Below are 26,931 nucleotides of genomic sequence, written 5' to 3' on the forward strand. Positions count from 1 at the left end.
GGGTTTCTGAGCAGTTGAAAATCCGTGTATAACTTATAGTCAGCCCTCCACATACTTGGTTCCTCCATATCTGCAGATTCAACCAACTGAGGTTCATGTAGTACATATTTATTGAAAAAAAATCTGTACACAAGTGGACCTGTGCAGTTCAAACCCATGTTGTTCAGGGTCAACTGTAATTATTCAATATATATCTGATCAACAAATAAACAAGTTAGAAGCTGCACTAAATTTTAAATCTTTGTAATATTTGCACAGAAAGGAAAGGAAAATAATAATTACAGGAAAGAATAAACATAAGCCAAAGGATAAAAGAAAGAATTAATATGGCTTACTCATAGGTCAAAAATAAGATCGACTAGAGCTGAGGGCAGATTCTGGGAAGTTAATGGTAAATAACTTTCCATAGAAGGTTTGGGGTCAGATCATAAAGGCAACAGATTTTATGCTTGTTGGTAGGAAAGTGGAGATTTTTAAGCAGGATGGTGATAAATTGGAAGCAGAGCTTAAATATATGCTAGTTGAAGCAAAACGCCAGTACTAATTCAGATGTGATATGATGAGGACCTAGATTTGGGAAGCAGCAGTAGAGATTACAAAGGAAAGCCTAGAGGGAGAAAAAAATACTTCAAAGAAAAAAAGAAGAACTTGCGCCAGGGTAAGTGAATGTGGGGTGTGGATATAAGTCTCTTCATTACATATTTTAATTAATCTCTCTAGACCTATCTTCACTCTGCATAGGACTTTCCAGATCCATTTAATTTATTGTTATTTTCAGTAACATGTATGTTGTACAGAAAACAGAATATGAAAAAAGTCCTTTAAACCAATATCTTAATTTCAGCACGACTGACATTTTGGATTGGATAATTCTTTGTAGTAGGGGTTACCCTGCACATTGTGGGATGTTTAGCCACATTCCTGTCCTCTACCCACTAGATACCACTAGCACCAGCTTACCCAGTTGTGGCAACTAAAAATGTCTCTAGACATTGCTAAATGTTCCCTGCAGATGGAGAGGGAAGGGCAATATTTCCCCCATTGGAGAACCACTGCTCTAAAAATATAGTCCTATAAAGTACACAATATCATCTTTATAAATATTTACTATAATATAACAAACACATTTTCATTCCACTTTAGAAAGTGACACCTTTGTTAAGGGAAAATACATCTCATGTTAAATGTAAACATTATTTTAAAAGGGATTCTTAGAATCTTTAAATGTACTTACATTGAGCTCTAAAACTATTCCAAGGCAATCAATCAGCAATGACACAAGTGTGGCCACAGTAATGATAACCACTGTTAGGATAATGTGGAAAACTGACGAAAGCGTCCCACCAAAAAATACATTGGCAATTACCTGCCAAATATAAACAGATTATTTAGAGAGGGAGTCTCAGAGTTGTGCAGGACTTATTAAGAGAGTATTTTATATTATAGTAGTTAGGACTGTATAAAATACTACCAATTAGGCAATCAATCAAATCTTAAGCCAAAGCCATATGAATGAATGTTCTATCGTTTCCAAAGTATTTACACATAGACACACACACATATCAATAACAAGTATTCTTTGTTGAACTATTAGACAGGCAGTGGATTACATTCCAGACTCAGAACATGGCATACTAATGTGTGAATAAATATATTTCTCAAGTGTAAGAGAGACCTTGGGAAGTTACCTTATCCTTCCTCCTTGAGTCCAACAAGGTTACCACTTACACAAACTACAGATGCTATTTAGATTATTTGAATGACCTCTAAGGAAGGGGTTAGCACAATATCCTTTAATAATAATGGGTGTGTAATATCCTTTACTAACAGGAAATTAATTTCATATCATCTAAATCCTATTTGATACAAGCCAAGTCTATTTTATCTCGCCTTTCCTCAACAAAAATGGAGAAGAGTTGATTACCATTTTCCACTGATACTCAGATCAGGAAATCGATCAACAGTTACTTATTTACTGTGTCCCACAGTTTGTTATGACTTGCTAAGAGAAAATGTCTAGGAGATGATTCCTATTCTCAGAAATTAACATCCTAATTGGAGAGATCCAACCAATCTAATGAAACAAATAGTGATCAATTTTTGACAGATTAAAAAGATCAAATACAATTCAGAACTAGACAGTGCTTTAGTTATCTAGATCTGTCTCCCTGAGAGTAATCAGCTTTACAGTATTCCTGAAATGTGCTTGTCCTACCTTGGCTTGAGGCAGGACTTGAAACATGGATGGGATTTAGAACAGAATTATAGACCAAGGCAACAGTGTGAAAAAGAGCAAAGAGGTAAGAACAGTAAAGATACGTATGGGGGACAAGGAGGAGACAGCCTGAATAGGGTGGTAGCTCTATGCAAAAGAACCACGAGACAAGTATTGGAAATGGTGGGAGAGGGTCAGATGCTGGGAGACCTTAATGACTGTGATAAGTAGCATTCCTAGTTGAGTAACAGTCCCCCATTGACTGGATACTGCCATAACTCTGTTAATAATTAAATGGGGATACTAATCACTCTTACTCATTTATGGTTTTACAATTGGTAATGTCCTTCCAAATATTATCTAATTTAAAGTTCATTCTTATAGATGAAGATCACTGAGTGGGGCAGGCTAGTGAGAGTATTTATTAGGCACAGACTGGCTTTGTGGCACCCTTGTACTTGGCTGGCTACTTTACCTGTGAATAGAAACAGCTTTGATTATATTTAGGCCAACTGTATATTTGTGTGTGTGTGTGTGTGTGTGTGTGTGTGTGTGTGTGTGTGTGTGTGTGTGTGTGTGTGTGCAGAAAGGAGAAAAAGAAAAAGGAAGTGAATGGGTGAGGTATATACAAAGTTCCTCTGCCTAGTATTTGCTACCATGGCAGAGATCTTGGTTCAGTTCTGTCTTTCTGTCATGGCAGCTAGAAAGGAAACACAAGTTTGAAGTACTGAAGACATAAGCTATACAGGTGGAGTGACTCTGACAGACCACGAGCAGTTCACCAGAAACCACATGAGAATGCGCCATTTATTACTGCTGATCTAGAGATCAGATTTGAACCTAAAGTACTGGGCAGAAACTAAAATAAAACCATTTCCGGAATCCAACAATAGTTGGTAAAAATTTTAAAGGCTCTTCAATTTAAAAAATACTCATCAAGTTCAGTCTACTGCTCCCTATATTTGAGGAGAGCTGGCCTATGAGTTATACATTTGTAAGTGAGGACAAGTGATAATTGCAAAGGATGTACATAGCGCTGAACATTTCCTCATTCCTTTTCCTTGTGCAGTGCCCTATCTGCAGAATTGGCATAAGGTAAGCAGTGGTGTGCCTCTAGAAGCCTGCCCATTAGTTAGTGTATTTGAAGCTCTGTAGGCATTTCGCTTCACACATTAGACCCATTGACATGGTGCACTGTGTACACAGCCTCTAGGAATAGATCCTAAGACTAAGCCTTTTCAGTGTGATTCCTGAAAGAACCACTATGAAGCAGGATCATGTTTTTCTGCTAAATGGTACAGCCGATTTTTAGCTTACTGTATAAGGGATTCCTGACAAGCCACGTTATCCAATTTTACACAAAAAGAATTAGTTCTCTTTTACCTAATCTTCCTCTACAAATTCAGGTGGGCTATATAACATAACTTGGAGTAGACTTTATAAGTGAAATATATCAATATACAGATATAAGTAAATAATATACTCTCTATTATTTTATATGATATATAAGTATAAATAAATATATTTATCATAATAAACATATTTATAAATTTATGAATGAATAAAGAAATGTTTATTTTATATTTACATAAATATAAACATTTATAAATTTATAAATATATAAATAAAATATATCTGTAAAACTAATGGTTTAAATTGAATTTTGGGTTTTCATGAAAAATAAAATATTTTAGTTTTTTAAAACTAATAAAACTCATCAAATCTGTCCTGTGGTGCCTTTAATACATGTTGACTTATAAAACATTTTAGCCAAAAAACAATTTTGTAAAACATGTTTTAAACCTTAGTACTTAATTTCTTTGTAAGAATGAGTAAAATAAAATCTTGGTTTGACTCTATTATAAAGGCTGGCATTCACTTTGGAATGCAGTTGTATTAATATTTATACTTACGTTAATATAAACTAAACTACCAAATATGATTTTCAAATCCAACTTTTGAAAAAATATCTTGTAAACATCTGAATATAAATTTATCTTTAAACTGGTTAAGAGAAAATTTTATACATTATATTACTTGTCATGCACTTGGGAATTTGCAAAATCAAATGATTTATAAATCGCCCCAAATTAATGCAGTAGAGAAATGACCTAGGTAAAGTGGTGGAAAGAAGTTGTGCTTACCTCTCTAGTCACAAAGCATTCAATCGGATACGTCAAAATGACAGTGACTCCATAACAAAACCTTCCAAATGTTACCAAGTCATCATTTCTGCAATAATTTTCAAATAAGTCTCCTAGAGAATAATATAAAATATTTATTTAATAGATACTGGGTATTTGAGATAAATATCTAATAAATGAGATATTGGATATTTATTATATAAGTGAAGCTACATAAACATCATTTAATTTAATAGAATAGACTGCCAAATCTAAACATAAATTTTGCATTCAAAAACTATATAATTACTGATGGGTATTAAAAGTAGCACATGTTCCACTTGAAAGCAAATTCATCACTAATAGTTTTTTTTCTTACTCTCAGTGTTTGTTTTTAGAAGATTAGCCTTAAATTTGTACCAAGTTCTGAAAAATACTTTTATCCATTGTCTTCTTACACCAGAATCAACTCCCTAAATTCTTGTGCACTGGTTTTATAAACTTGCTTCTGGTCTTTGTTTCTGGTAAGTAAGTGACTTCATTATTTAAAAAAAAAAAAAAAAAAAAGTCTGTTAAAATAAACAAATTTCCTTTTGAAATGTTATTCTTAGATCAAGGACAATCCTGAAAGGAACAGTAGACTAGTACATGTAGGGAGCTGAATTTCCTGTATATCACGCTATAGAGTTTAATCACAAACTCAGGGCCACAGCAAGGAATTCCAAACATACATTATCTTCCACGGTATCTGATGAGCCCAAGGTAAATGCACTGATTCAAAACTGTGAAAATATGGTTATTTCCCAGGCAGAGTATTATATTTAATTAGTTCCAAACTAAACGATGGACCATATATACATTGAACCAATTCTTATTTAGAGACTGTATTTTCTTAGACACCTGTGAGGAAATGCAGGGATCTAATGAGGGCACAGATAATGTCAGCAAAAAGTTTCCCAATATAGGAACAAAGAATATTTGAGACTGTTTATTTCCTAAATATAACATGCTTACATTTTAAAATGTTGGTCACATTTTTCAATTAGACTGAATAGAAAATTAGATAAAAGTCACACACTACCACACTGTTTACAAAGAAAATTAAATAATAATACTTCTGTACTTTTTTTTTCATTAAAAGACTAAATGACCTGCCTCTTCCCAAGACTTACTTTAAGTGACTCTTTTCCCCTCCCCTTGTTAATTGGAGTAAATGTACATTACTTTTTAGTGTTCCTTTTGGGCAGAAGGAGATTAAATCACAAAGCAGTAGTGGCAGAGGTTCATCCAAGGTTGATTGAAAGGGTTCCAACACTCTGAGAAAAAAGGACCAAAGCTCCCTGTTCACTAACCTCCACTAAAAAACAGGCCCTGCACCTTTTCAAAAGTCACTGGGAAATTCAAGAACAATGTAGAGTTCTCACTGCCTCACAAGCTGGAGTTTATGTAATGAAAGGGAAAAGAAGCATGCAGTGTGCACAAACAAGACTAGATTTGCCTAAGGCAAAATGGCCTGAAGAAACAACGTCAGCTTATTCTAGCTTGAGTCTAAGTGTATTTTAGGGAATTATAGCTAGAAAAGAAAGAAAAAAACAAAAGACAACCAAAACCAAAACCAACCTGTCAGCTTTGTTATATAAAGACTTAATTATATCTGAACAATTACTAACGATAAAAACACCAGGAAGGTGTGACTAAGAAAAAGGGTTTATGTCTTACAGAAAAGGCGTTTAAAACCAAGGTCCTGTGCAGACTGGAGCCTACAGGTTATTTGTCTTTGCAAACTATGTAGCAATAGTGATACATGGCAATGTTTTGAAACAATTTTTATCAAGATTTTCAAGGTCACTTCATTACTGCACTCTAATGGCACACACAGGTATTATATTTTTGATGGCACTGGGATTATGTTATTAATCACTCTTTTATGAAGCCATCTTCTTTATTTCTTGAGAAATCTCTCCCTTTAATTATAGTCACCTGTAACCTGCATTTGGAACAATGTACCACCCACCCAAGAGTACTTCAGTGTCATCCGAAAAGTAAGCTAAGCAGAACTAGAGGCTAAGAGACAGTTTTTAATGGGCCAGATGTAACCAAAATGGGGTAGACGACAAGATGGAATGGAAAGAAAATGGGACTGAAAGTTAGGAGATGTGTTTTCTACTTTGTCAGCAGCCAGCTTGGGCAAGTTACTCCGCCTCTTTGTGTTCTAGGCAGGGGGTAAAACTAGTTATTCCACTTACCTTCCTAGGGTTGTCTGAAGGTCAAATGAGATAACAGACCTGCAAAAGCTGTGAAATGCATGAATCACAGTATTTAGCAGGCTGTCAGAATACCCTAACTCTCACACTACAGAGATGAGTGAACGTAAGGGTCAAGGATGTAGAAGAGATGACCATTCAGTTGTTGGGCCTGGATGAACAGAAGAAAAGAGAAGTGAATTCAGTGTGGGGTCCTGGGATGAGAGTTGGGGTGAGGAGGGAAAGCCCTGGTTTTGTGGGAAAGATGTATTTTGTGTTTAAGGCAAGAGTGAAACAACTAAGTAGAAATGTCCTGCAGACAAGAGGCTGGAGATGAAAAGAAAGTTCTGGACTAGAGTTAAAACAATGAAAATCTCCAAGAATTTGTTGAGAGAAAAAAAAGCCAACTTGCTTGAGCCAGTTAATGGGGGTTGGGGGGAGAGAGGGAGAGGAGGTAGGAGAAAGCAAAGATGAATCACTCAGAGAGAAAAAAATATTAAGGGAGTGAATGATGGTATGGTAGTGCTCTTTTCTCTGCGGGAGGAAAGAAAGAATGTACAGAACTGTTAAGTGATTCAGAGAGGTCCATGAAAATCAGAACCAAGAAGAAGACTGTTAGCTTTGAAGAGTGGGAGGATATTGGTGTCCCTGAAAGTGAAACTGCATTGGACTAGTACAGAGGGAAGCTGGAATTCATGTGCTTCGAAGTGATACCATGGAAGGAGGGAGAATGGACTACAGAAGAAGCTTAGCAGTTTAAAAAGGAGAAAATTAGGAAAACTAGGAGAGGCAGGAAGGTAGAGGAGAGAATGGGTTCTACTCTGAAGTAGAACATTGGGTATAATTGTACTTAAAATGAGAAGTGACAGCACCACTCCATATGAACACCAAAATATGCTAATACTGAATTTTTCATTTTACCTTGGGTGTAGCCAGTAAATGTCAAGTATCCACATGTAGCAAAGAGAATACTGATAAATACAGAAATCAAGGTGGACACATGGATGATGTGAGACCACTTAGCTACTGTGGGTTCTTCCAAAGTACCATAAACTAAGAAGCAGTTATGGTGGCAAATAAATGCTGCAATACAAGGAAAAAAAAAGCATTATTAAAGCAAGCACCATAGTTCTCCCTTTCCTTCTGAAAATTCAGAGATGTATGCTACTTTGAAATACTAATGAACTGAAGTTCAAATATACTAATTTACTAAATATGTCAGAAATAATCTTTCTTTCTAACAGCTGTAGGAATGAGAAATTTCATTTGCATTAGGCTTATATTCTCCTCATGTCACTCTTGATATATACCAGGCCTGTCCAACTTTCTCTCCCATTTCCCAGTGGCCTTTCCAATCTTAAAGGAAATCTAAACAACACCATATTTTCAGTCCAGGGCTTCCTTTCCCATCTGGGATATAACAGAGTAACGTTAGAGGGCCAATTCACAATACTTTGTGTGCAAGGTTTTGAAGAAGTCCATAACACTCGCTAGATTTTCAAGTTAAGAAACAAGAAGACTTAAATGAGTTTTCTGCATGAGGAAGAGACTTGTCCAAATTGAAGCAAATTCTGGTGATGAGTGAGAAAAGTCTGAGCCTAATTTTATGTTGGCACAAACTGGATCATATGCTGCTAATGGGAAGTCTAAAACTTAGGACATCTGCTCTCCAGACACAAATATGAAACACAGCACTTTTTCATGGTACAGAAGACTCCATATTGAGAAAGGGCCTTGGAAACTATCTACTCACCAAACGACATTACACCAACAGCCTGAATAGCACTGGGCTTTGCAAATGTCCAGGCATCTTCTGTTTTTGGTCTAGAAGACAAATCAGTTAATTTGATGAATGATTAAACAAATGCAAGCATAAGCATAAAAGAAAACAAGAAATGATGTCACACTATAAATTGAACATCTTTAAGTCAGAAATTAATAAGGGGTTCCCATTCATCTTTTTTAAATTGTAAATAAATTTCCCAGGAATACCAATGTTACTGTTAACCTCAGTCCTTGAAAATGCATGCCAATGACTTAGAGAGACTCTAGTTTTACATATTTAAAATGGACCACTTAACTCTGTGACTTTATCTACTTATCAATTTAACAACAAACATTTGTTATGCACTCATCATTTGAGATACTTGTTGAGGGAGATTCAAACATTAATAATGCAAAGTTCTTCCTCAGTTAATCAATGCTGCCCTTTATTTCCCTTTAACTCTTCCAGGTTCATCCTACCCATGGGAAATTCACAGTTGGCACTACACTTTATTGAGAAAGGTAGGCTTGAAGTAATATTAATTGAAAAGGTACTTAACTATGTTCTAGGAACTATCCTATGCCATCTCAATCTTCACAATAACACTTAAGTATTATTATCACCATTTAATGCACTAGGAAAGTCAAGCTCTGGGTGGTGACATATCTGGTCAAGCTTCCACAAACAGTAAGTAAAGAAGTTGAGATCCGTCTCTTTGGTCTGTCCGTCTCTTCCTTACTGAACTGCCAGTTGCCTCAAATTCCCACCTGTATATACACTTCTCAAAGAGGTTTTAGAAATATATGCACTTTAAATAGCTTGAATACGTCTCTGCACAGGCTCCAAGGTCAGACAGCCTGTGTGATCTTCTGGCCCCATCCACTTATTAGCTATGTGATCTTAGGCAAAGTACTTAACCTTTCTGTGCTTCAGTTTCGATATCTATAAAATGAGGATAATAATAATAGTACCAAATTCACTGAGTTATTGTGTAAATTAAATAAGAAAAAAAGTAAAACTTTGGAAGAGAGCCTAGCATACAGTAAGTATTCAATAAATGGTCACTAGAATTATCAGCTTATGTATTAACATTGTTATTATTATAGTGTCATTTAATAGAAGGTAGCAAATGTCCAAAAGTATGGCCAGCTTCCCTGAAAAGGAAAGGCTTCAGTGAGACCCAAAAAAGGCATAAGATAGAAGAGGGGGACAGGGAAGAAGGGTCCTAGAAAGCATAAAGGCACTAGGTATAAATCCATCTATTTCCTAACTTTGTTATTCATTCTCAGTGTAGACACAAAAATGTCTCATCTGTTTTGTCAAAGTTAGTGGGATTTATGCATTATATTACTTCTTTCCATATTTGAAATGAACATTACAGACACGAACTAAGGAGCAATGCAAGGGAGGCCTCCTGCTGTTACAATGCTTGCTCAGAATCCCATAGTTTGTTGAGTGGGAGCTGCTGCCACCTGCTGCTTCCACTACTCATTGCAGTGAACATTACCGACAGCAGCATACCTGTCAAATTCCAACGTTAATGTGGAAAAATACAAATTTTGTCCACAGTCCTTAAACATTTTTTTGAGAAAAGGCAGCACTAACAATTGTAGAAGCTTGAAGATTTTTAACTTTCTAATATGTTTTAAATGATCTACTTTCCCTGGTAGGGTATTTCCAGGTGAATAATATTCATTTTTCCTTTCAGTACAGATTGCGGTGGTGCCCTACTTTTTAACTCTTACATTAGTAATGAAAAGGTAGGAGTTTTATTTTTATTTTTCTTCTTTCATTTAAGTTTAAAAGGTTTTTCCTGGTCCATATGGTTCCTTGATATTCCTAGATAAGACGGAGTGTGAAATAGTACCTACGATGATTTTGGATTTTCTGTGTTCAGCTAATGATGCTGATTTTACAAGATGGAAAATACCAAAAGCATGTTACAGATAGGAAAAAATGTGTGTCCAAATCTAGATAAAGAGAAGGAAAGAGACATTGAATATGGTTTTCCAACCTTTTGTAAATTAGCCTGGGATTGAGTTCCAGAAAAATGGTTCCACAGAAAAAAGAAAAGAGAAAGTTTCTTGGTATATTTTATGAAATCTTGATACTCAATGTGGGTGAGAAAATGAAGTTACAGACTGCTCTGACTTTAGAATATAGATGCTGAAATAGAAAGTGAAATATTATCAAATGCAATCAAGCAATGTTTAAGAAAAAAATCATGTCTAAGAAGAGTTTTTTCCAATAAGTGCAAGAGTAGTTCAGTAATAGAAAAATCTATTAGTATAAGTCATCACATTAACAGATTAATGGAGAAAAAAGCTTATGACTGACCATTTCAAAATAGGCAGAAAAGCGTACAATCCAGTATTTGTTTTGACAAGCATGCTAAGCACGCTATTATTAAAGTAGAACTTCCTTAACCTAATAAGGAATATATACCAAAACCTATAGCAAGTGACATATTTAAAAGTGAAAAGTTAGAAATATTACAATTAAAGGCAGAAACTAGAGGAGGATGTCCACTATCACTGCTTTCAGAATATACTATTGGAACTCCTAGCTAATGCAATAAAATAAGACTGAGTGATAAGATATGTAATCATTGGAAAGTGATAAATTATTTGGACACAATATAATTATGTACACAGAAAATTCAGGGGAATCTACTGACAAGCTATTGGAAATTAATAAGAGCATTCAGCAACTTCACTGGATACAAGCTCAATATACAAAAATTAATAGGGTTGATGTATACAAAAAAGAACCAGTTAAAATGTTTTTTAAATGGCAGTGACAACAAAAACACTAAATATTTTTAAAGATATGCATAATATTAATGGCATGACATAATTTTATTGAAAGACAAACAAATGGAGAGATATACCATATCCATATTTATGAATGGGAAGACTCAATATCATGTAGATGTCAATTCTCTCCAAATTAATATTTAATTTCAAAGAATAAAACATAATATCGATGGAGGAGAGATTGTTTTAAACTTATAAAGGCAAAAACCATAAAGGTAAAAATTGATAAACCTGATAAAATCAATGGAAGGTAAATATTAATATAAAATGTCTGTATAATAAAATAATCCATATTCAAAGTTAAAAAATAAAAGCTAAAAATTGGGAGATGAAATGCTTCTTGCATATAACCAAGAAAGGGTTATTATCCAGTGTATATTAAATGCTACTGCATATCATAATAAAAAGATATTCCAATGAACAATAGACAACAGGTAATTGACAGAAAAGGAAATGAGAATGGCCAACAAATACGCTGTATGTTGCTCACCCTCCTTCATAATTAGAAAAACTCAAATGAAATACATTAAAAAAAAATTTTACACCTACTTCAATAATAGCAATGTTGAGAAGTTGCTAGGACAAGATACAGTTATTATGGAGGGAATTGTAAACTGTAAAACAGTTTGGAGAAGATCTTGGCAATATCTAGTAAAGTTTAAGGTACTCAAAGCTTATAAGCAAACAATTACATTTCTAAATCTCTAAACCATCAGAATGTATGCTGTAGAGCAATTAAAAAGTCACCCAGTGCTAATTTTATCAAAATGGAAATATACTGAATACAATATTGAGGGGAAAATAGTGAGTTATATTAGAGAATGTACATTTTTTTTACCATAGTGATTATTTATGTATATTTTACAAACATACTAACCAATACTAATACTATTGCCAATACATAAGTGCATAGTATAAGTATAAAAGCATGAACAGGAATGATTCAAACCAACTTAAGAATAATAGTTATGTCTGGGGAAAGAAAAATGAATCCAACTTAAGAATTATAGTTACTGCTATGGAAAGAGAAGTAAACTGACTTTTAAATATGATAGTCTATCGTCAATAAAGACTGGAACCAAATACAGAAAATTATTTCAAAAAAGATTTAGCCCAATTTAAAGCTTTCTGAACTTTATATAATTATACAATATTTTCTACATGAAACCTTTTTTGGATTTGAACTTAATTTTTAAGCTGAAATTTTCATAAATAGTTTATAACTAAAATTACATTCTTCCTGCTGGAAAGTCATTCAAATCATTCAATTTTCAACAAATATTTGCTGAACACTACCAATGTGGCAATCAGTGTTATGACCACTGGAAATGCTGCAGAGAAAAAGACAAAACAAAGAGGTCAAATATTTTTTATTCTGTATGATAATCTAGAATAGCAGCATACAATACTGTGTTGGGGAGGAAGACATTTTCCGCTATTCTAGGTTCTTCTGGCTGCTCTAAGAGTTAAATTGACATGAGACAGATTAACAGGAGAAAATCAAACAGAAGTTTAATGACAGGTATACATGGGAGAGACCCAGGGGAACTGAGTAACTCGCCAAAATGGTCAAAGCCCTCACCTTAAATACCATCTTTAGCTAAAGACAAACAAGGATGTTGGGGGTAGTGGTTTGGGACTTTGAAGGGGAGGAAGGCAATTCACATGAAGATGGAAAAGTAAATGTTTGGTAAAGAAATGTCTGCTGGGCCATGTGGAGACATGGGACATTTAGTGGACCCTGATCTCTAGCCCTTGCCAAGTTTCTCTACCACACCTAGCACATATTCTTTGCAGGTATCTCTGGTGATTGCTCTATTCCAGGAACGTCCCTCTATCTGAATTCTTTTAGGCAGTGAGGAAGAAGGTCAAAGGTACTTCCTGAGTCTTTTGGGTCTTGATTGTTTTCAGCTCAAAATAATCCACCTGCCAAAGAGACACATTTTGGCATGGCAAATTTTGCTCCCTTACAATTGCTTTCTGTGCTGATGGAAATGTTCTACATCTGTGCTGTGCAATATGGTGACCACTATACACACGTGGCTACTGAGCATTTAAAATTATGGCTAGAGTTAATTAATTTTTAATTCTACTTAATTTTACTTAATTTAAATAGTCACATGTGGGGGGAGATAAATTAGGAGTTTGGGATTAACATATATACACACTAGTATATATAAAATAGGTAAACAACAACGACCTACTGTATAGCACAGGGAACTATACTCAATAGCTTGTAATAACCTATAATGGAAAAAAATCTGAAAGAGACTATATATATATTTATATATATACATTTATATGTATAACTGAATCACTTTGCTGTAAACAACACTGTAAATTAACATTTGCAACTAACACAACATTGTCAATTAACTATACTTCAATAAAAAATCATAAAATAAAAAAAAGTCATATGTGGCTGGTTGCTACTGTGTTGGACAACACAGATCTAAAAGGAGTGGTATAGGTAACTTTTGTTGCAGAAAACCTAATTAGCTTCTAATGGTCTAGAAGAGTTAAAGAAATTACTTAAAGAGGGTTTATTTTTCCTGCAGTGTAGCTTATGTGGTAAGTTTCAGCTACTATTTACCAACTGAACTTCCTGAGAGGCAAGTAGAAGAAAGGAGGAGATGAGTGTAACAGTAGACAAGAATAATACTTTGTTAACTTATAAAGAACCATGGCTACCAGAGAATTTGAGAAAGAAAAAAACAAGAAGAAAAGAAAAAGAAGATGAAGAAAGCAAAAAAATAACAAACTGGGAGAAACAAATCAAAACTGTCATTATGAATACAGACATAGGGGGAAAACACAGTACATAGTAGTCATATTGAAATATTATTAAATATGAATCAAGTAAAGACTAATCTGTTATTACAAAGTGATTAAATTATAGGATGAGCACTTTCCTTTTTTTTAATTTTAAAGAATAATTCACAATAAGTAACCTGTAACAGGAAATGGTTTTCAAATGATTTTTCAAAATCAAACATATTAACATACAACTCTTCAGGAGTATTTCTTTTGTACAAAGAGAAGCTAATTTTCTTCTGAAGAAACCCCCAAATAAGAACTACTCTCGGGTTTCTTTTTGTTTTAGATTCTTCTGTTGGCGCCGTCAAAGTTCATTTCCCTGAGAACTGAAACCAACCACATTTCCTGGTGTGTGTCTAGAGTTTGCAATGGAAGCCAACAGTTTTGAAGTTAGTCCACTGCAGTCGATAGCATCTCTTCAGCAAGTGTTAATGTTACCTAGTAATGCATAAACCAGCTCTTTATCCCCATTTGGCTCCTACCTGCTTCTTTCATTTAATGTGATTATTTGCTGGCTATAGATAAAACTGTGATTAATATTATCAATAAGGGACAACTAGAACAATAATGAACTTAATTTCCACTGTGAAGGAACTTTCTCTCGACTAAGGAAAAACATACGGAATACAGCAAGCTCAAATGGAAACAAATAATGAGCTCTGGGGTCAGGTGGATTTGGATTTAAATTTTTTTTTTTTTAAGAACATAAATTACCATTTTTCTTTTCCAATGGTACAAAACAATTTTGTCAAAAACGATTTCCAACTTAAAATGAAGAGTAGAATAAAGTTTTCAAGTATAATTTCCAAGATTAACCCTGTACAAATGATATACGTATTTTAGAAGTTCCAATGCTTGCTGGGGAATTTTTTTAAACACTAAACATCTTTGTGATTAAGGCTACTTTAATCTTATCAATTAACCTTCTAACAGCATACTGTGAGAGAACACAAGCAGAGTAAAAACACCATGTTGTTTTCTGCACAAGAGAGACCCAGGTGATGCGCTGACACGAGCGTGTCTGGCCTGATCAGTAACACGGCAGACTTCATCTTCAGACCAGCCGACCTGCACAGGGGGCCGCACAGACCCGTTCTCTCGCTCTCTCTTCTCTAACTTGGAACAGTAAACATTATTTTAGATCATCTTAGCAAACTAGGGGCAAGCTTACACACCTCGAGGCTCACAGTCATTCTAGGTGGGACCTCACACACCTGGGGTGTCTGATTTCAAATAAGCCTCAGAAGACCCTCTCATGCTGACCTGCCCCTTTCGCTGCTCTCCAGATGAGAGGGTCAAGGGCCTCCTCACCCTTCTGAAGGCTGTCACCACACAGAGGCCAGCATATCTCTTGATGGCCACATAGGCGCTGGTGGACATTGCCACACAAGGGCAAAGAAGTGTGAGGGCTGGGGAAGCCCTGCTCCCTGGTTTGGAGCCTGCGGGAGCCCTGGCCCTGCTCCTCCTCCTCGCTTCCCCTCCCCTCCTCTCTTCAGGCCTCGCCCCACGCCTCACGCATCAGGTCAGCGTGTGCTGACCGTGGTGTCTGTGTGGGCGTCCTGGTGGCCATCAGGCCTGCCTGGGGGTCGGCCAAGGTGAGTGAGGCCATGCAGGGCCAGGGGTCAAACAGGTGGGCATTGTGCACTCATAACAAGGAAAGACCCTCAAAATAAAGTGAAACTAAAACAACAGAGAGGGCTTCCCTGGTGGCGCAGTGGTTAAGAATCTGCCTGCCAATGCAGGGGACACGGGTTCGAGCCCTGGTCTGGGAAGATCCCACATGCCACGGAGCAACTAGGCCCGTGAGCCACAACTACTGAGCCTGCGCGTCTGGAGCCTGTGCTCCGCAACAAGAGAGACCACGACAGTGAAAGGCCCGCGCACCGCGATGAAGAGTGGCCCCCACTTGCCGCAATTAGAGAAACCCTCGCACAGAAACGAAGACCCAACACAGCCATAAATAAATAAATTAATTAAATAAAAAAAAAAAAGAGAATTACTTCTTGAATTAAAGACAAAAGTACAGTTTAAAAAAAAAAAACAGAGAACTTCTGCCTAAGAATATTTGGCTTTAGAAGGTAAATAAAATAATTACATTTCTTAAAATATAATTTTCTGACTGACATTCCTAAACCCTACATGTACATTACTTCCTAACTGCAGATTTTCAAAAGGCAATTAATAAAAAGACAATTCGGGTCATTCTTAAATAATATGAGCATAAACTCCTTAAAAATTAGATTATGATTTCCGGTATTTATATACACATTCTACGGAGAGATGGCTATTGAAAACAAAATAAAATAAAATAAAAACCAAAGGTGCAAATGAAGTCTCACTCCTGCAGGGAAGTAAAGCTCTTTCTGAATCAGACAGGAAAGTGAGAAACTGGACCCAGCCGAGCAATGTCTCCACCAGCGACCGTCTGAGAGCAGTGACTATGTTCATGACTAAGATACCTCCTTCTGCAAATAACCCTTCAGACACATTCAAAAATGTCTCACTGAGACCTAAATTAGGTTTTTAAGATTTGGTCACTTCGTGGGAAAAGCTGGTTGTGATCTGCAAATGACTATTATCAATTCTCGACTCTCGTTTTGTTATTTTACTCCTTGTAACGGTAAACGCAAAACTTAACTTTCATCTCTTGGACAAATATAGAGCACAAAGTCAAATAAATAACACGGAGAAGAGAACATTCCTCTGGGCAGTTACAAACACTCGGGGTGGGGATGCTCAGCGGTCACCATTCCAAAGCCCTCTCTCATGGCCCTGCTCTGACCGTGTCGCTCCGTGTCTCCTCTGGGGTTGGCGTGATCTCCCGGGAGGGAGGGGCTGGCGGGGTCCCCCTGCGTCCAGGAGGACAGCCACTCGCGCACAGTGACCGCGTGTGCCTCCATCTGGCGCTGCAGGATTTAAATTTTAACTTTATGATATACCAGCAGGGTGACTTTGGGCAGACTACTTAATGACACTGGTCTTGGTGTTTTCTGCTGTAGAACAGAGATGATATTAATTGTATTTTGTATATCTGACACAAAGGTCATGAGAAAATGAATGAGAGAGTGTGGTATATAGCGGACAATCAGTGTTAGATGGGACCTCGTTCTGCTCTTTTTCCCTTTCCTCATGTTATCACTAAAGTAACAATACATGTCTTAGTCTGGATGTAAGGACCTGCAAGTTCATGAAATGCAATCTTCATCATGGTATTCATATTCTTTTAGAGAATGAAGGGACCTTGAGAAAGGCAAGCTATCTTATTTTAAATAAGCAAGCAATTAATCTTGATAACAGATGATACACATGCAACCAAACGGGCAGCCGTTTCGTTTTGATTATGGTGAAAAAGATGAAAAGATTCATTTATGCTTTAGATACTGACAGATAAGTGTTCGGTATTCCATCCCACCCACCATACCCCATACACTTTTCTGCACAACTGGGTCTGCCAAATTAGTGCAGCTTCCAGCTGCAGAAAACCCCTTGGGTAATCTCAGGGCACCTGGAGCTGCTCACCTCACTCCAGGGTACAGCTTAGGCCAGCTATCAGTTCCCCAGCTAAGCTGTAGCTTCTCTGTGCTGATATAAATTTTGCTACAGTGGTGTGGAGACTACCACCAGTGGAAGATAATTCAATGTTTGAATAAAAGAGGGCACTCATTAAACCTTAAGATATTGGACATCTAAAATGGATAGAGAGGCAAATTGCCTGATTATTTAATCACCACTTGGATTACATCTTAGACTTGAAAGGAAAAAAAGTATAAAATTAACCTTTACATTTTTAAGATTCTATCTATACACACATGCACATAGATTAAGGGTTATTCTTGGTGTTAAGTTACAACGACATAGAGGGAGCTAAAGATGTGAAAGAGCTAACTCACTTTGCTAAACCCCCGTGTGTAAAGGACTCAGACACACCAGAAAGCTACTCAGGATGCTCCAGCAAAAGGAGAAAACAAAGAAAAAAAGAAAGATATGAGAAACTGGAAGTAGGGTGTCTAACATAAAAAAAGAGGTGAAAGGAAGTCCTAGAAGGACCATGGGGCAGCAAACTGAGAAATCACTCTATCTAGAAAGGCGCAAGAGGACAAAGGCTCTGAGAGGAGGTCTCTAGGAAAAATAACAAGATTGGTAGATTATCTTATATGTTCGAGCATTTGGAAAAGGAGTAACAAAAATAATCAAAGTCAAAAGCTAAACTAGGAGAAAATATTTTTAAAAGACACATTTCACAAAGGACTCATTATCTCCAAAATATACAAAGAACACTTCAGACTCAACAATAAGAACACAAACAAGTCAATTTAAAAATGGCCAAAGATCCACTGACCCCCTAATAGACCCTTCACCAAAGAACAGATCCTGAGAGCAAACAGGCATATGAAAAGATGCTCCAAACCATATGTCACCAGGGAAGTGCAAATTAAAACAACACTGAGATACCACTACACACCTTGAAAGAAAGAAAAAAAAAAGTACAGCCATTAGACTGGCCAAAATCTAGAACACTGACAACTCCAAATGTTGGTGGGGATGTGGAGCAATACGAACCCTCATTCTTTGCTAGTGGAAATGCAAATTGGTACAGCTGCTTTGGAAGACAGTTTGATGGTTTCTTATAAAACTAAACATACTCTTATTATAGGATCCAGCAATCACATTGCTTGGTGTTTACCCAAAGAATCTGAAAACATATGATCCACCCAAAAACCTGCCACACCGATGTTTATGGCAGCTTTCTTCATAATTACCGGAACTTGGAGGCCACCAAGATGGCCTTCAGAAGGTGAATGGATAAATAAACTCTGGTACATCCAGATGATAGAATATTACTCAGTACTAAAAAGAGCTGAGCTATCAAGCCACGAAAAAACAGGAACGAACCTTAAATGCATATTACTAAATGTAAGAAGCCATTCTGAAAAGGCTACATACTATATGATTTCAACTGTATTTCATTCTGGAAAAGGCAAAACTGTGGAGACAGTAAAAAGATCAGTAGTTGCCAGTGGTTAGGGGTGGGGGAGAAGGGATGAATAGAGGAAACACAGAGGATTTTTAGGGCAGTGAAAATACACTGTATGATGATATAATTATGGATACATGTCATTACACATTTGTCCAAACCCACAGAATGTACAATACCAAGAGTGAACTCTAATGTAAACTATGGACTTTGGGTGATTATGATGGACTAACCTAGATTCATCAACTGTCACCAATGTACCACTCTAGTAGGAGATGTTGATAATGGGTGAGCCTATGCATGTGTGGGGCAGGGCATTTGTGGGAAACCTCTGTACCGCTCTCTCAACTTTGCTGTGAACCTAAAACTGCTTTGAAAAAATCAAATTTTTTTTTTTTAAAGCTAAACTGAACATCCAACTAAACATGATTAAAAACAAAACTAAAAGCAAGTCTTGATTCTAGAAAAAATGTACCAGAAGGGAAATATAACTAATTTTGAAACTTGTGTTAAGTCTTCACGTATTATGATATGGAAGAAGAAGAAAAATAATTTGAAAGAGCTAAATCCTCATCTACTATATGACAACAGTGAGAATCCAGAAATAGCAGTTACAAGCACATTACCTAGAAGTCAAAATGTAAATGCCAAAAGATACAGCTGAAATAGGAAAGGATTTGGTAGGAGGCAGCTCTATTTCATTAAAAGCAATTTGTAATATTTGATGTTGTAAAAATATGTGAATATTCTTTTGAGAAAAATAAATCCAAATGAAAGCAATATTGGGAAGAGGCAGGATCTTTTAAAATGTCTTACAAAACTTCAAATAAATCATGGCAACATAATGAAGGTTTATTACAAGGTTCAGATCATTTAAGAAGCAATGCTTCCAGTGTTTTAACATATTTTAATACTGACAGAAATACAGATTGGCTTGTAGCAGTTTGCAAATACTTTTACAAGAATGATTGCTTCTCTTACTCTGAAAAATCCAGACACGCTTAGTTATAAAATTTTTAGAAGCCTCTTCCTTATGTGTGCGAGGTGGGGAGGGTTTGGGGGCTTAAATTCATTTTGCAAAATTATCTCAGTTTGGGTTCTTGGATTCAGGTTTTGCATCCTATTTTGAAAGACATACTTTTCCTTATCTTTATAACGGCAGATTTGTAGTAATAAGCAAGTAGGAAGCAAGTCCCACCAAATACATCTCCATTCTTCACAGACTGGAGAAAACAAGCTGCATAGGGATTGCTTCTGATCACCAGAACATCTGACCTCCCATCAGGAGGATCGGACACCACATGTGCCTGTTGTACCTGACCAAACTCTTTTCATCTAAACACAGGCACCTTCCAAATCATACAATCTCAGCAGAGCCTGCGTTTTTGTTAAGAGAGCCTTACATATTAACCTCTTCAACCAGATACATCTGGGAGTTAAGTGCTCTGGCTGGCACACAAAGGCTCCACGTTTCCTGTCACACCCCAAGCTATTAGTGACATAAGCAGATCTGCCCACTTCCCTAGCTCCACATCAGCTGACAGCTCTCTGCCATTTTCTCGCTCCCAGCTCGCTTTTCTTCTGAGTCTGTTCTATAGACAGCTGTGGTCCACATGAACACATACAGCTGTTCAGGAACATTCTTCCTGGGTATCGCTCTAAACATCAAAACTGATCCTTTTGTTTTTAAACACAAGTGCTCAAGGTTTATATTAAAATAAATGTAATTTCAGATGTGAGCTCCAGATGATGGTAGTTGACCCTTGAACAATGCAGGGCTTAGGGGCACTGACCCTCAGAACAGTTGAAAATCCAAGTATAACTTATAGTTGACCCCCCCATCTGAGTTTCGCATTCGTGGATTCAACCAATTGTGATTGTGTAGTACTGCAGTATTTACTATTGAAAAAAAATTCGCAAATAAATGGACCCGAGCAGTTCAAACGCATGTTGTTCAAGGGTCAATTGTATTTACCACTGGGGTTCTACTTGGGTCGTACCTCTCTTCACATTATTATTATTATTATTATTATTGGCTGTGCCATGCGGCATGTGGGATCCCAGTTCCCCGACCAGGGATTGAACCCGTGCCTCCCTCCCTCCCCCCCAACAGTGGAAGCGCGGAGTCCCAACCACTGGACCGGCAGGGAATTCCTCACCTTATTATTATATGCTGTCCCTGTACAATCCTGTACATATCAGACTCTCCCTAAACTCCGAACTTGCATTTCCAAAACTTCTTTTTCCTCTCTCTCCACCCCAAGGGTTACTCAAAATCGATATTAAAATTAAAAACTTATGTTTTTTCCAGACCTGCTTCCTTTTTTATCCTGGTTAACAACTTAAAAGAAGCAAGGGGTTTTTCCTTGATGTTCCCAAGCATTTAGCAAATGCTTACTGGATGAACAGACTTTTTCATTTTCTCCTTTTGGTGGTGAGTTCTGGACCATCTACAATTCTGGTTGTCCAAGCTGGAAACCTTGGCAACACCGTCCTCTTTTTCCTTTTCTTTTCTGCCAACCTTGCCTTTATACTGTTCCAGTTGTCTTTTGCCTGGATGCTTGCTACAGATAGCCTCCTCCCAGGCTTTAACCTCCATCTATCCTCACCTCTGCAGTGCGAGAAGTCCAAAATGAAGACTTGCTGTGTTACTGTCCTGCTGAAGAACTTTCAATGTCCCATCAACTAAAGAACAAATCCAACTTTCTTGGCACTACATGTAAAGCTTTCCTTCCATGTTGGTCTCTACCAACCTCTCTACGATCATTTCTTTGTTCACTCTAGCAAAACTTTCAACTCAGAATCACCAACATTCTAGTTACTTCCCTAACACAGAAGCTGTATAGGTGGTGGCGGTGAGAGAGCAGAGCTCAGTAGATCAGGAAAGCACCATATTCGGCAGTTTTTCAAAAGAGATAATATGGAGACATGACCATTGTTAAAACTATGATAAAATATATATTCGAGGAGAAACATAAAAGCAAGATAGAGTTTTTGAGAAAATTCTCAAGGGATGCACTTTTATGTTCTTTGATAGTTCCCCCAACCAGTGGCAGTGTCCTTCTTCTCCAAGTACCTCCTGTTAACGTTAAATCTTTAGGTCATTATTCACATCACACTTCTGGGCCTCACTCACTTCTGCCAACAGTAGCTTCCCACTCCTCCCTCCTCTCCTTTTTTGACCCAGCTAATCCCAGTACATTGTTTTAAAAACAGCAGATCACATACTGTCTTATCTTGAAATATTACCTGCCTGCCCAGGTTGGGCTAAGGGCCCTTCCTGTTTCCATTGCGTTTTGCCGTAATTCTATTAAATATTATATCGAGATTAACTGTCTATTCTCCCCGTTCACAAACTATAAATATCTGAGGTCATGGACTGTGCTTTCCTCATCTTGGCAGCCTCAGGACCTAGAAGAGGGACTGGCATAAGCCAGACATTTAACAAATGCTTATTAGCTGAAAGAACAGGCGACTCGATTTTTGCTCTTTGGTCGTTAATCTGTACCACAGACCAGTCTGGCTTCTAATTGGAAATAACACACAGGTGGCACACTTCATTAAGGCAGCCATTTATAAAAAATAATTTATGATGAGTGGGATGAATCCTTAACACCGAGCCACCTAGGCTGCTCCTCCAGCTCCACTGACACAGGAACTGGACTGATCTTCTCGGAGAACATACTGTCTTACAGCTGTTTTTTTCTATTTTCATGCAGACTCAAGTCAGATGATGGTTCTATTTGTTGCTTCATGTCAGCAACTGGTCTGGGAAAACATAACACTAGCTCTAGCAGTGCTACAGAACAGAGTCAAATGGTATTTGAGCAAATTTTGTTAGCATGGAACAAATTTTGAGCAAATTTTGTTAGCATGGAAGCAGCCTTAGGAACATTTTCTTTGCCAGAGAATGTTTTTGTATGAAATTTTTAATGTCCTAAGATCATTTTCATTATCTCATTACTTCAATCCTCTCCAAGGAGCACTCTATATCATGAATTCCAACTTTTCAAGATCTCCTGGGGGACTTTCACTCCATCTTCTGCCTTGGTCTATAACATGTTCCATATCTCCCATGGTAAAAACGGTATTTTTTAGACTTCTTACTGCCTTAAGCCACTGTTTTGTCCTGAGATTTTCATTCATTGAGGCTCTTAAAAAACAAAAGGGTTTTTTTTTTTTTTTGGCCAAATTCACTTAGATCTTAATTCTCTCTAAGCTACCTTCCACCTATATCATTTGATTGAAACTCCTGAAGGTCACCAGTAACCTCCTGTCACCTCAAGTGGACATCTGTAGTTTACACCACGCAAAGTCTACTCCCTCTTCTCGTGGCATCATCATTGCCTTGATTTCCTTTGGGATACCTTTTCCTCTGCTCATAGTCTATGTGCTTTAGTTGAGCTGATCCCATCCTTAGCTTCAAAGGTAGGCATGTAACATAAACATAAGCAACTCAATACAAGGCATGAGCGTCATGGGTCCTCACTAGAGCCAATCAGAACTAATACTGGAAGTGAGGTTTGAGGTAAAATAAGAGAGAAAGCTCTTTCTATTTTTATGGACTTGGACTTGAACAGATGTAGGCTAAGATTGCCATTGCCATCTTGTCACAATGAGGGGAAAGTCTTTCAGAAACTAGAGCCAAAATAGGATATGAAGCCAAAGGATAAAAAAAGAAAAACTATGATTTTGTTGACTGAGCTCCTAAATCCAACCAAACCTAATAACAGAAATAGCCTTGAACTTTATAGCTGTGTGAGTCAATAAATTCTCTCTTGCCTCAACCAGTTATGGTTCTATGGTTGTTGTCGTTTGCAACAAAAAAGGCAATAATTTATGCATCATCAAAAAAAAATCAGTGGCTGGTATTTGCCAGAACTAATCATTCCCTTTTCAAATATGCACTATTCCTTTGTCTTTACCCATTTTTTTCTGATCCTTCTTTAATCCCCTCTAGTTCCTCTTTATATATAGCTATAACTGTGGAATTCCAGGGTTAGAATGAATAAGCGGTAACAAAACTGGTATGTATTGAGATCTTTGGAAAAGGCACATTTTATATGCATAAATACCTGTTAAAAGTGTAGATACATTTTTTGAAATTATGTTTGGAACACTACACTATTGATTAAAATGCTCTAAAAGAGATGTTATATGAAGGGAGACTAGTTATACATTTGGACTGCATGCTATCATTTCCATCCTGAATGTAAAGAATTGAATATTAATGAGGCACAGAATGAAGGTTTTCACAGTGATAATGCCTCTGATTGTAGTTTGAAAAAAAATGGGAGAAATGTGTTATTGCATTTTGATACTAGCACACTTTCTGGAAAGCAATTAGATTGCCTTGCCACCTCAGTTTTTAGAAAGCAAAAGGTTAGAAAACACAATAAAACTGAACATTATTTCCAAAAAGAAATGAAAGTCATTGGACTGTGAGATATTTGAAATCATATCAAAAAGCAGAGTTTATGGCCCTATGAGCTATGGAAAAGGAAATTGAATTGTATGTTTTATTTTTAAAACACAACCACTACAAAGGTGTTTCCATAGTAACAAGGTCAATACCAGTCGCCATTGCAGACCTTCCTCTTTTCTGATACTGGGTTTAAAGATCTTTTTCAAATACCACTTTAAAAGCCCTATGAAAAAGTACAGGGTTTCTTATCATTCATCTGAACAAAAAAATGAGGAAAAACACACATGGAGTATTGAATTTCTCATGTTTTATGGATTATAAGCGTTCGCGGCTGTCATATTTTCAGAGAAAAGCCTGCCTGACTAGCTACTATGCCAGCCCCTAAACATGGGATTTGATTAGCCTGATTGTAAATCTGGACAAACAGAAGTTGTTTGCAGTAGTATTCAAACAGAAATAAAAGGCAGCACAGTATTAAAAAACACACTTCCTTAATATTTAAATATTGAAAGAGTTAACTAAATAATCCCTGTTATTAGAGAAATTTCAAAGACTCAGATAAAATATGATTATCAGCACTAGAGGAAGGTTAAAAAGATACAGGTCACATTTTGTTTACAACAGAAATAAATAGCTCTTGGCCATAAAAATCAATTCATTTAGCACCACCAGGAAGTGGCTTCTCCTTCCTCTTTCCTCTGTATCAAGATACACTGCCTATATGACAGTCATTTGTATCATCTTATCTTCCCCACTAAACTGTGCACCCCTCAGAGCAGAGATACTTTCTCTTTGTGTTCACAATAGTATCTCACACACATTTTGTATATAGAAGACACTGAAAAAAATAACTGAAGGATGAATCATGAAAAATAACGACACAACAGTAACTAAAATAACACAAAGTCTCTGGCCTATTTTTAGAAATGTGTCCGTTAAAATGTGTACTCATGATTTTAATCTTCAAACCAAGAGGCTCTAGATCCTTGTTCACAAACTCAAAACCATTAAGTAATAAATCCAGTTGCCTGACCCCTACATCAATTCCTTCAGAATCTCTGCAAGTGGGGCCCTGGCATCAGCATTTTTTAAAGCTACTCAGGTAATTCTAATGTGAATCCAGAGTTGAAAATCACTGCTTTAAACTGTTCTGCTTGGGCTCAACTAATGGCTTATTTATTTACTTCCAACTTTTAGCTGCTTGCTTTTTTTTCCCCTCAATATTCCCTCATAGTACTCTATTTACCAAATCTATAACACTTTTTATTATAACTTGATTTATTCTCTACATGATAAAGGCTTCAATTAAAATAGTTCTGGCTTATAAAATTAAAAATTTTAAAGAAAAATTATTATTGTATTTTGTTCAATACACTTATTAGCCTTTCGTTGCTGTGAATTCAGCTTTTGAAAAGCAGAGCCGAATACAGTACCAATGTTATAGATGTTAAATACATCTAGTAGAATTTAATATGTGCTTTTGTGCTTTTAAGCTTACCTTTCCCAGGCCTGTAATGCCTTTTACACACTTATCTACCTGGAAAAATTCAGATTCCTCTTTCAAAATGTCCAGATCATATTTTTCTTCCTCTAGGAAGACTTCCTTAATTCAGACTATCAAGAACTCTCTTCTTCGGCGCTGACACTGTCCCTCATTTATGCTTCTATTTTGCACTCCTAATACTGTATTGTCATTTTTTTCTTTTTTGTTTTTAAAATAAATACCTCATCCATAGTTGATCGTGAACAATGTGCAGTAACTGCTGCACAGCAAAATAGTTAGAAGCCATAGGTACTCAATAAGTGTTTACTAGATGAAGGAATAAATGGCCATATTGAAGTGAACCAGGTACATTTCAAAAACACTATCGCTATGGACCGAATTGTGCTCCCCACAAAATTCATATGTTGAAGCCCTAACCCAAATTCGTGATGGTATGTAAGGATGAGGACTTTGGGAGATAATTAGGTTTAGAAGAGGTCATGAGGGTGGGACACTCTTAATGAGATTAGTGCTTTTATAAGAGGAGACACCAGAGAGCTTGCTGTCTCTCCCTCTGTTTGCCACATGAGGACACAGCAGGAAGGCAGGCATCTGCAAGTCAGGAGGAAATCCCTCACCAGAACCCAAGCAAGCTGCCAGCCTCCAGAACTATGAGAAAATAAATATCTGTTGTTCATGTCACCCAGTCTATAGTACTTTGTTCCAGCAGGCCAAACTGACTAATACAACTATGAACTCGGATTAAGTTATTTGAAGAGAACATTAATATAAACATTACAGATATTTATGCTATTTCCTTTTATTGAAATCCTTAAAAAAAGTTTTTTTTTAAAGAAAAGACCATATGAAATGCAGTTAGTCTAGATATTTCATACTTCCTTTCAAATAAATTTAGGGCATAATTTTTGGTATTTTCCTGGTAAATTAAGAAGCCTGACATAAGTCATATATAGTGGAAGATGAAGTGATTTTGCAGAACAATGATCAGTAGGAAAAAAATAAGTTACCTTGGGGATGGCATTATCAATTATAGCTATTCACCAGGTTT

At 36.6% G+C, this 26,931-nt stretch overlaps 1 protein-coding gene across 3 annotated transcripts in view; it reads right to left on the reverse strand.

The window, feature by feature from the left end:
* Positions 1-26,931, reverse strand: part of SLC38A11 (solute carrier family 38 member 11) — a 55,857-nt gene that overhangs the window by 12,709 nt on the left and 16,217 nt on the right. For 2 of the 3 annotated variants that reach the window (XM_082465105.1, XM_082465107.1), the window contains 4 exons: positions 8,335-8,405; positions 7,503-7,664; positions 4,360-4,472; positions 1,235-1,366 (listed from right to left, as the gene is read on the reverse strand). In XM_082465105.1, coding sequence (XP_082321231.1) covers positions 1,235-1,366; positions 4,360-4,472; positions 7,503-7,664; positions 8,335-8,405 — 478 coding nt within the window. The remainder of the gene's footprint in view (positions 1-1,234; positions 1,367-4,359; positions 4,473-7,502; positions 7,665-8,334; positions 8,406-26,931) is intronic. The other variant, XM_082465106.1, reaches the window with a different exon arrangement.

Source organism: Balaenoptera physalus (genome assembly GCF_965194825.1).
Source record: "Balaenoptera physalus genome assembly, chromosome: 6".
In the NCBI taxonomy this organism is placed as follows: domain Eukaryota; kingdom Metazoa; phylum Chordata; class Mammalia; order Artiodactyla; family Balaenopteridae; genus Balaenoptera; species Balaenoptera physalus.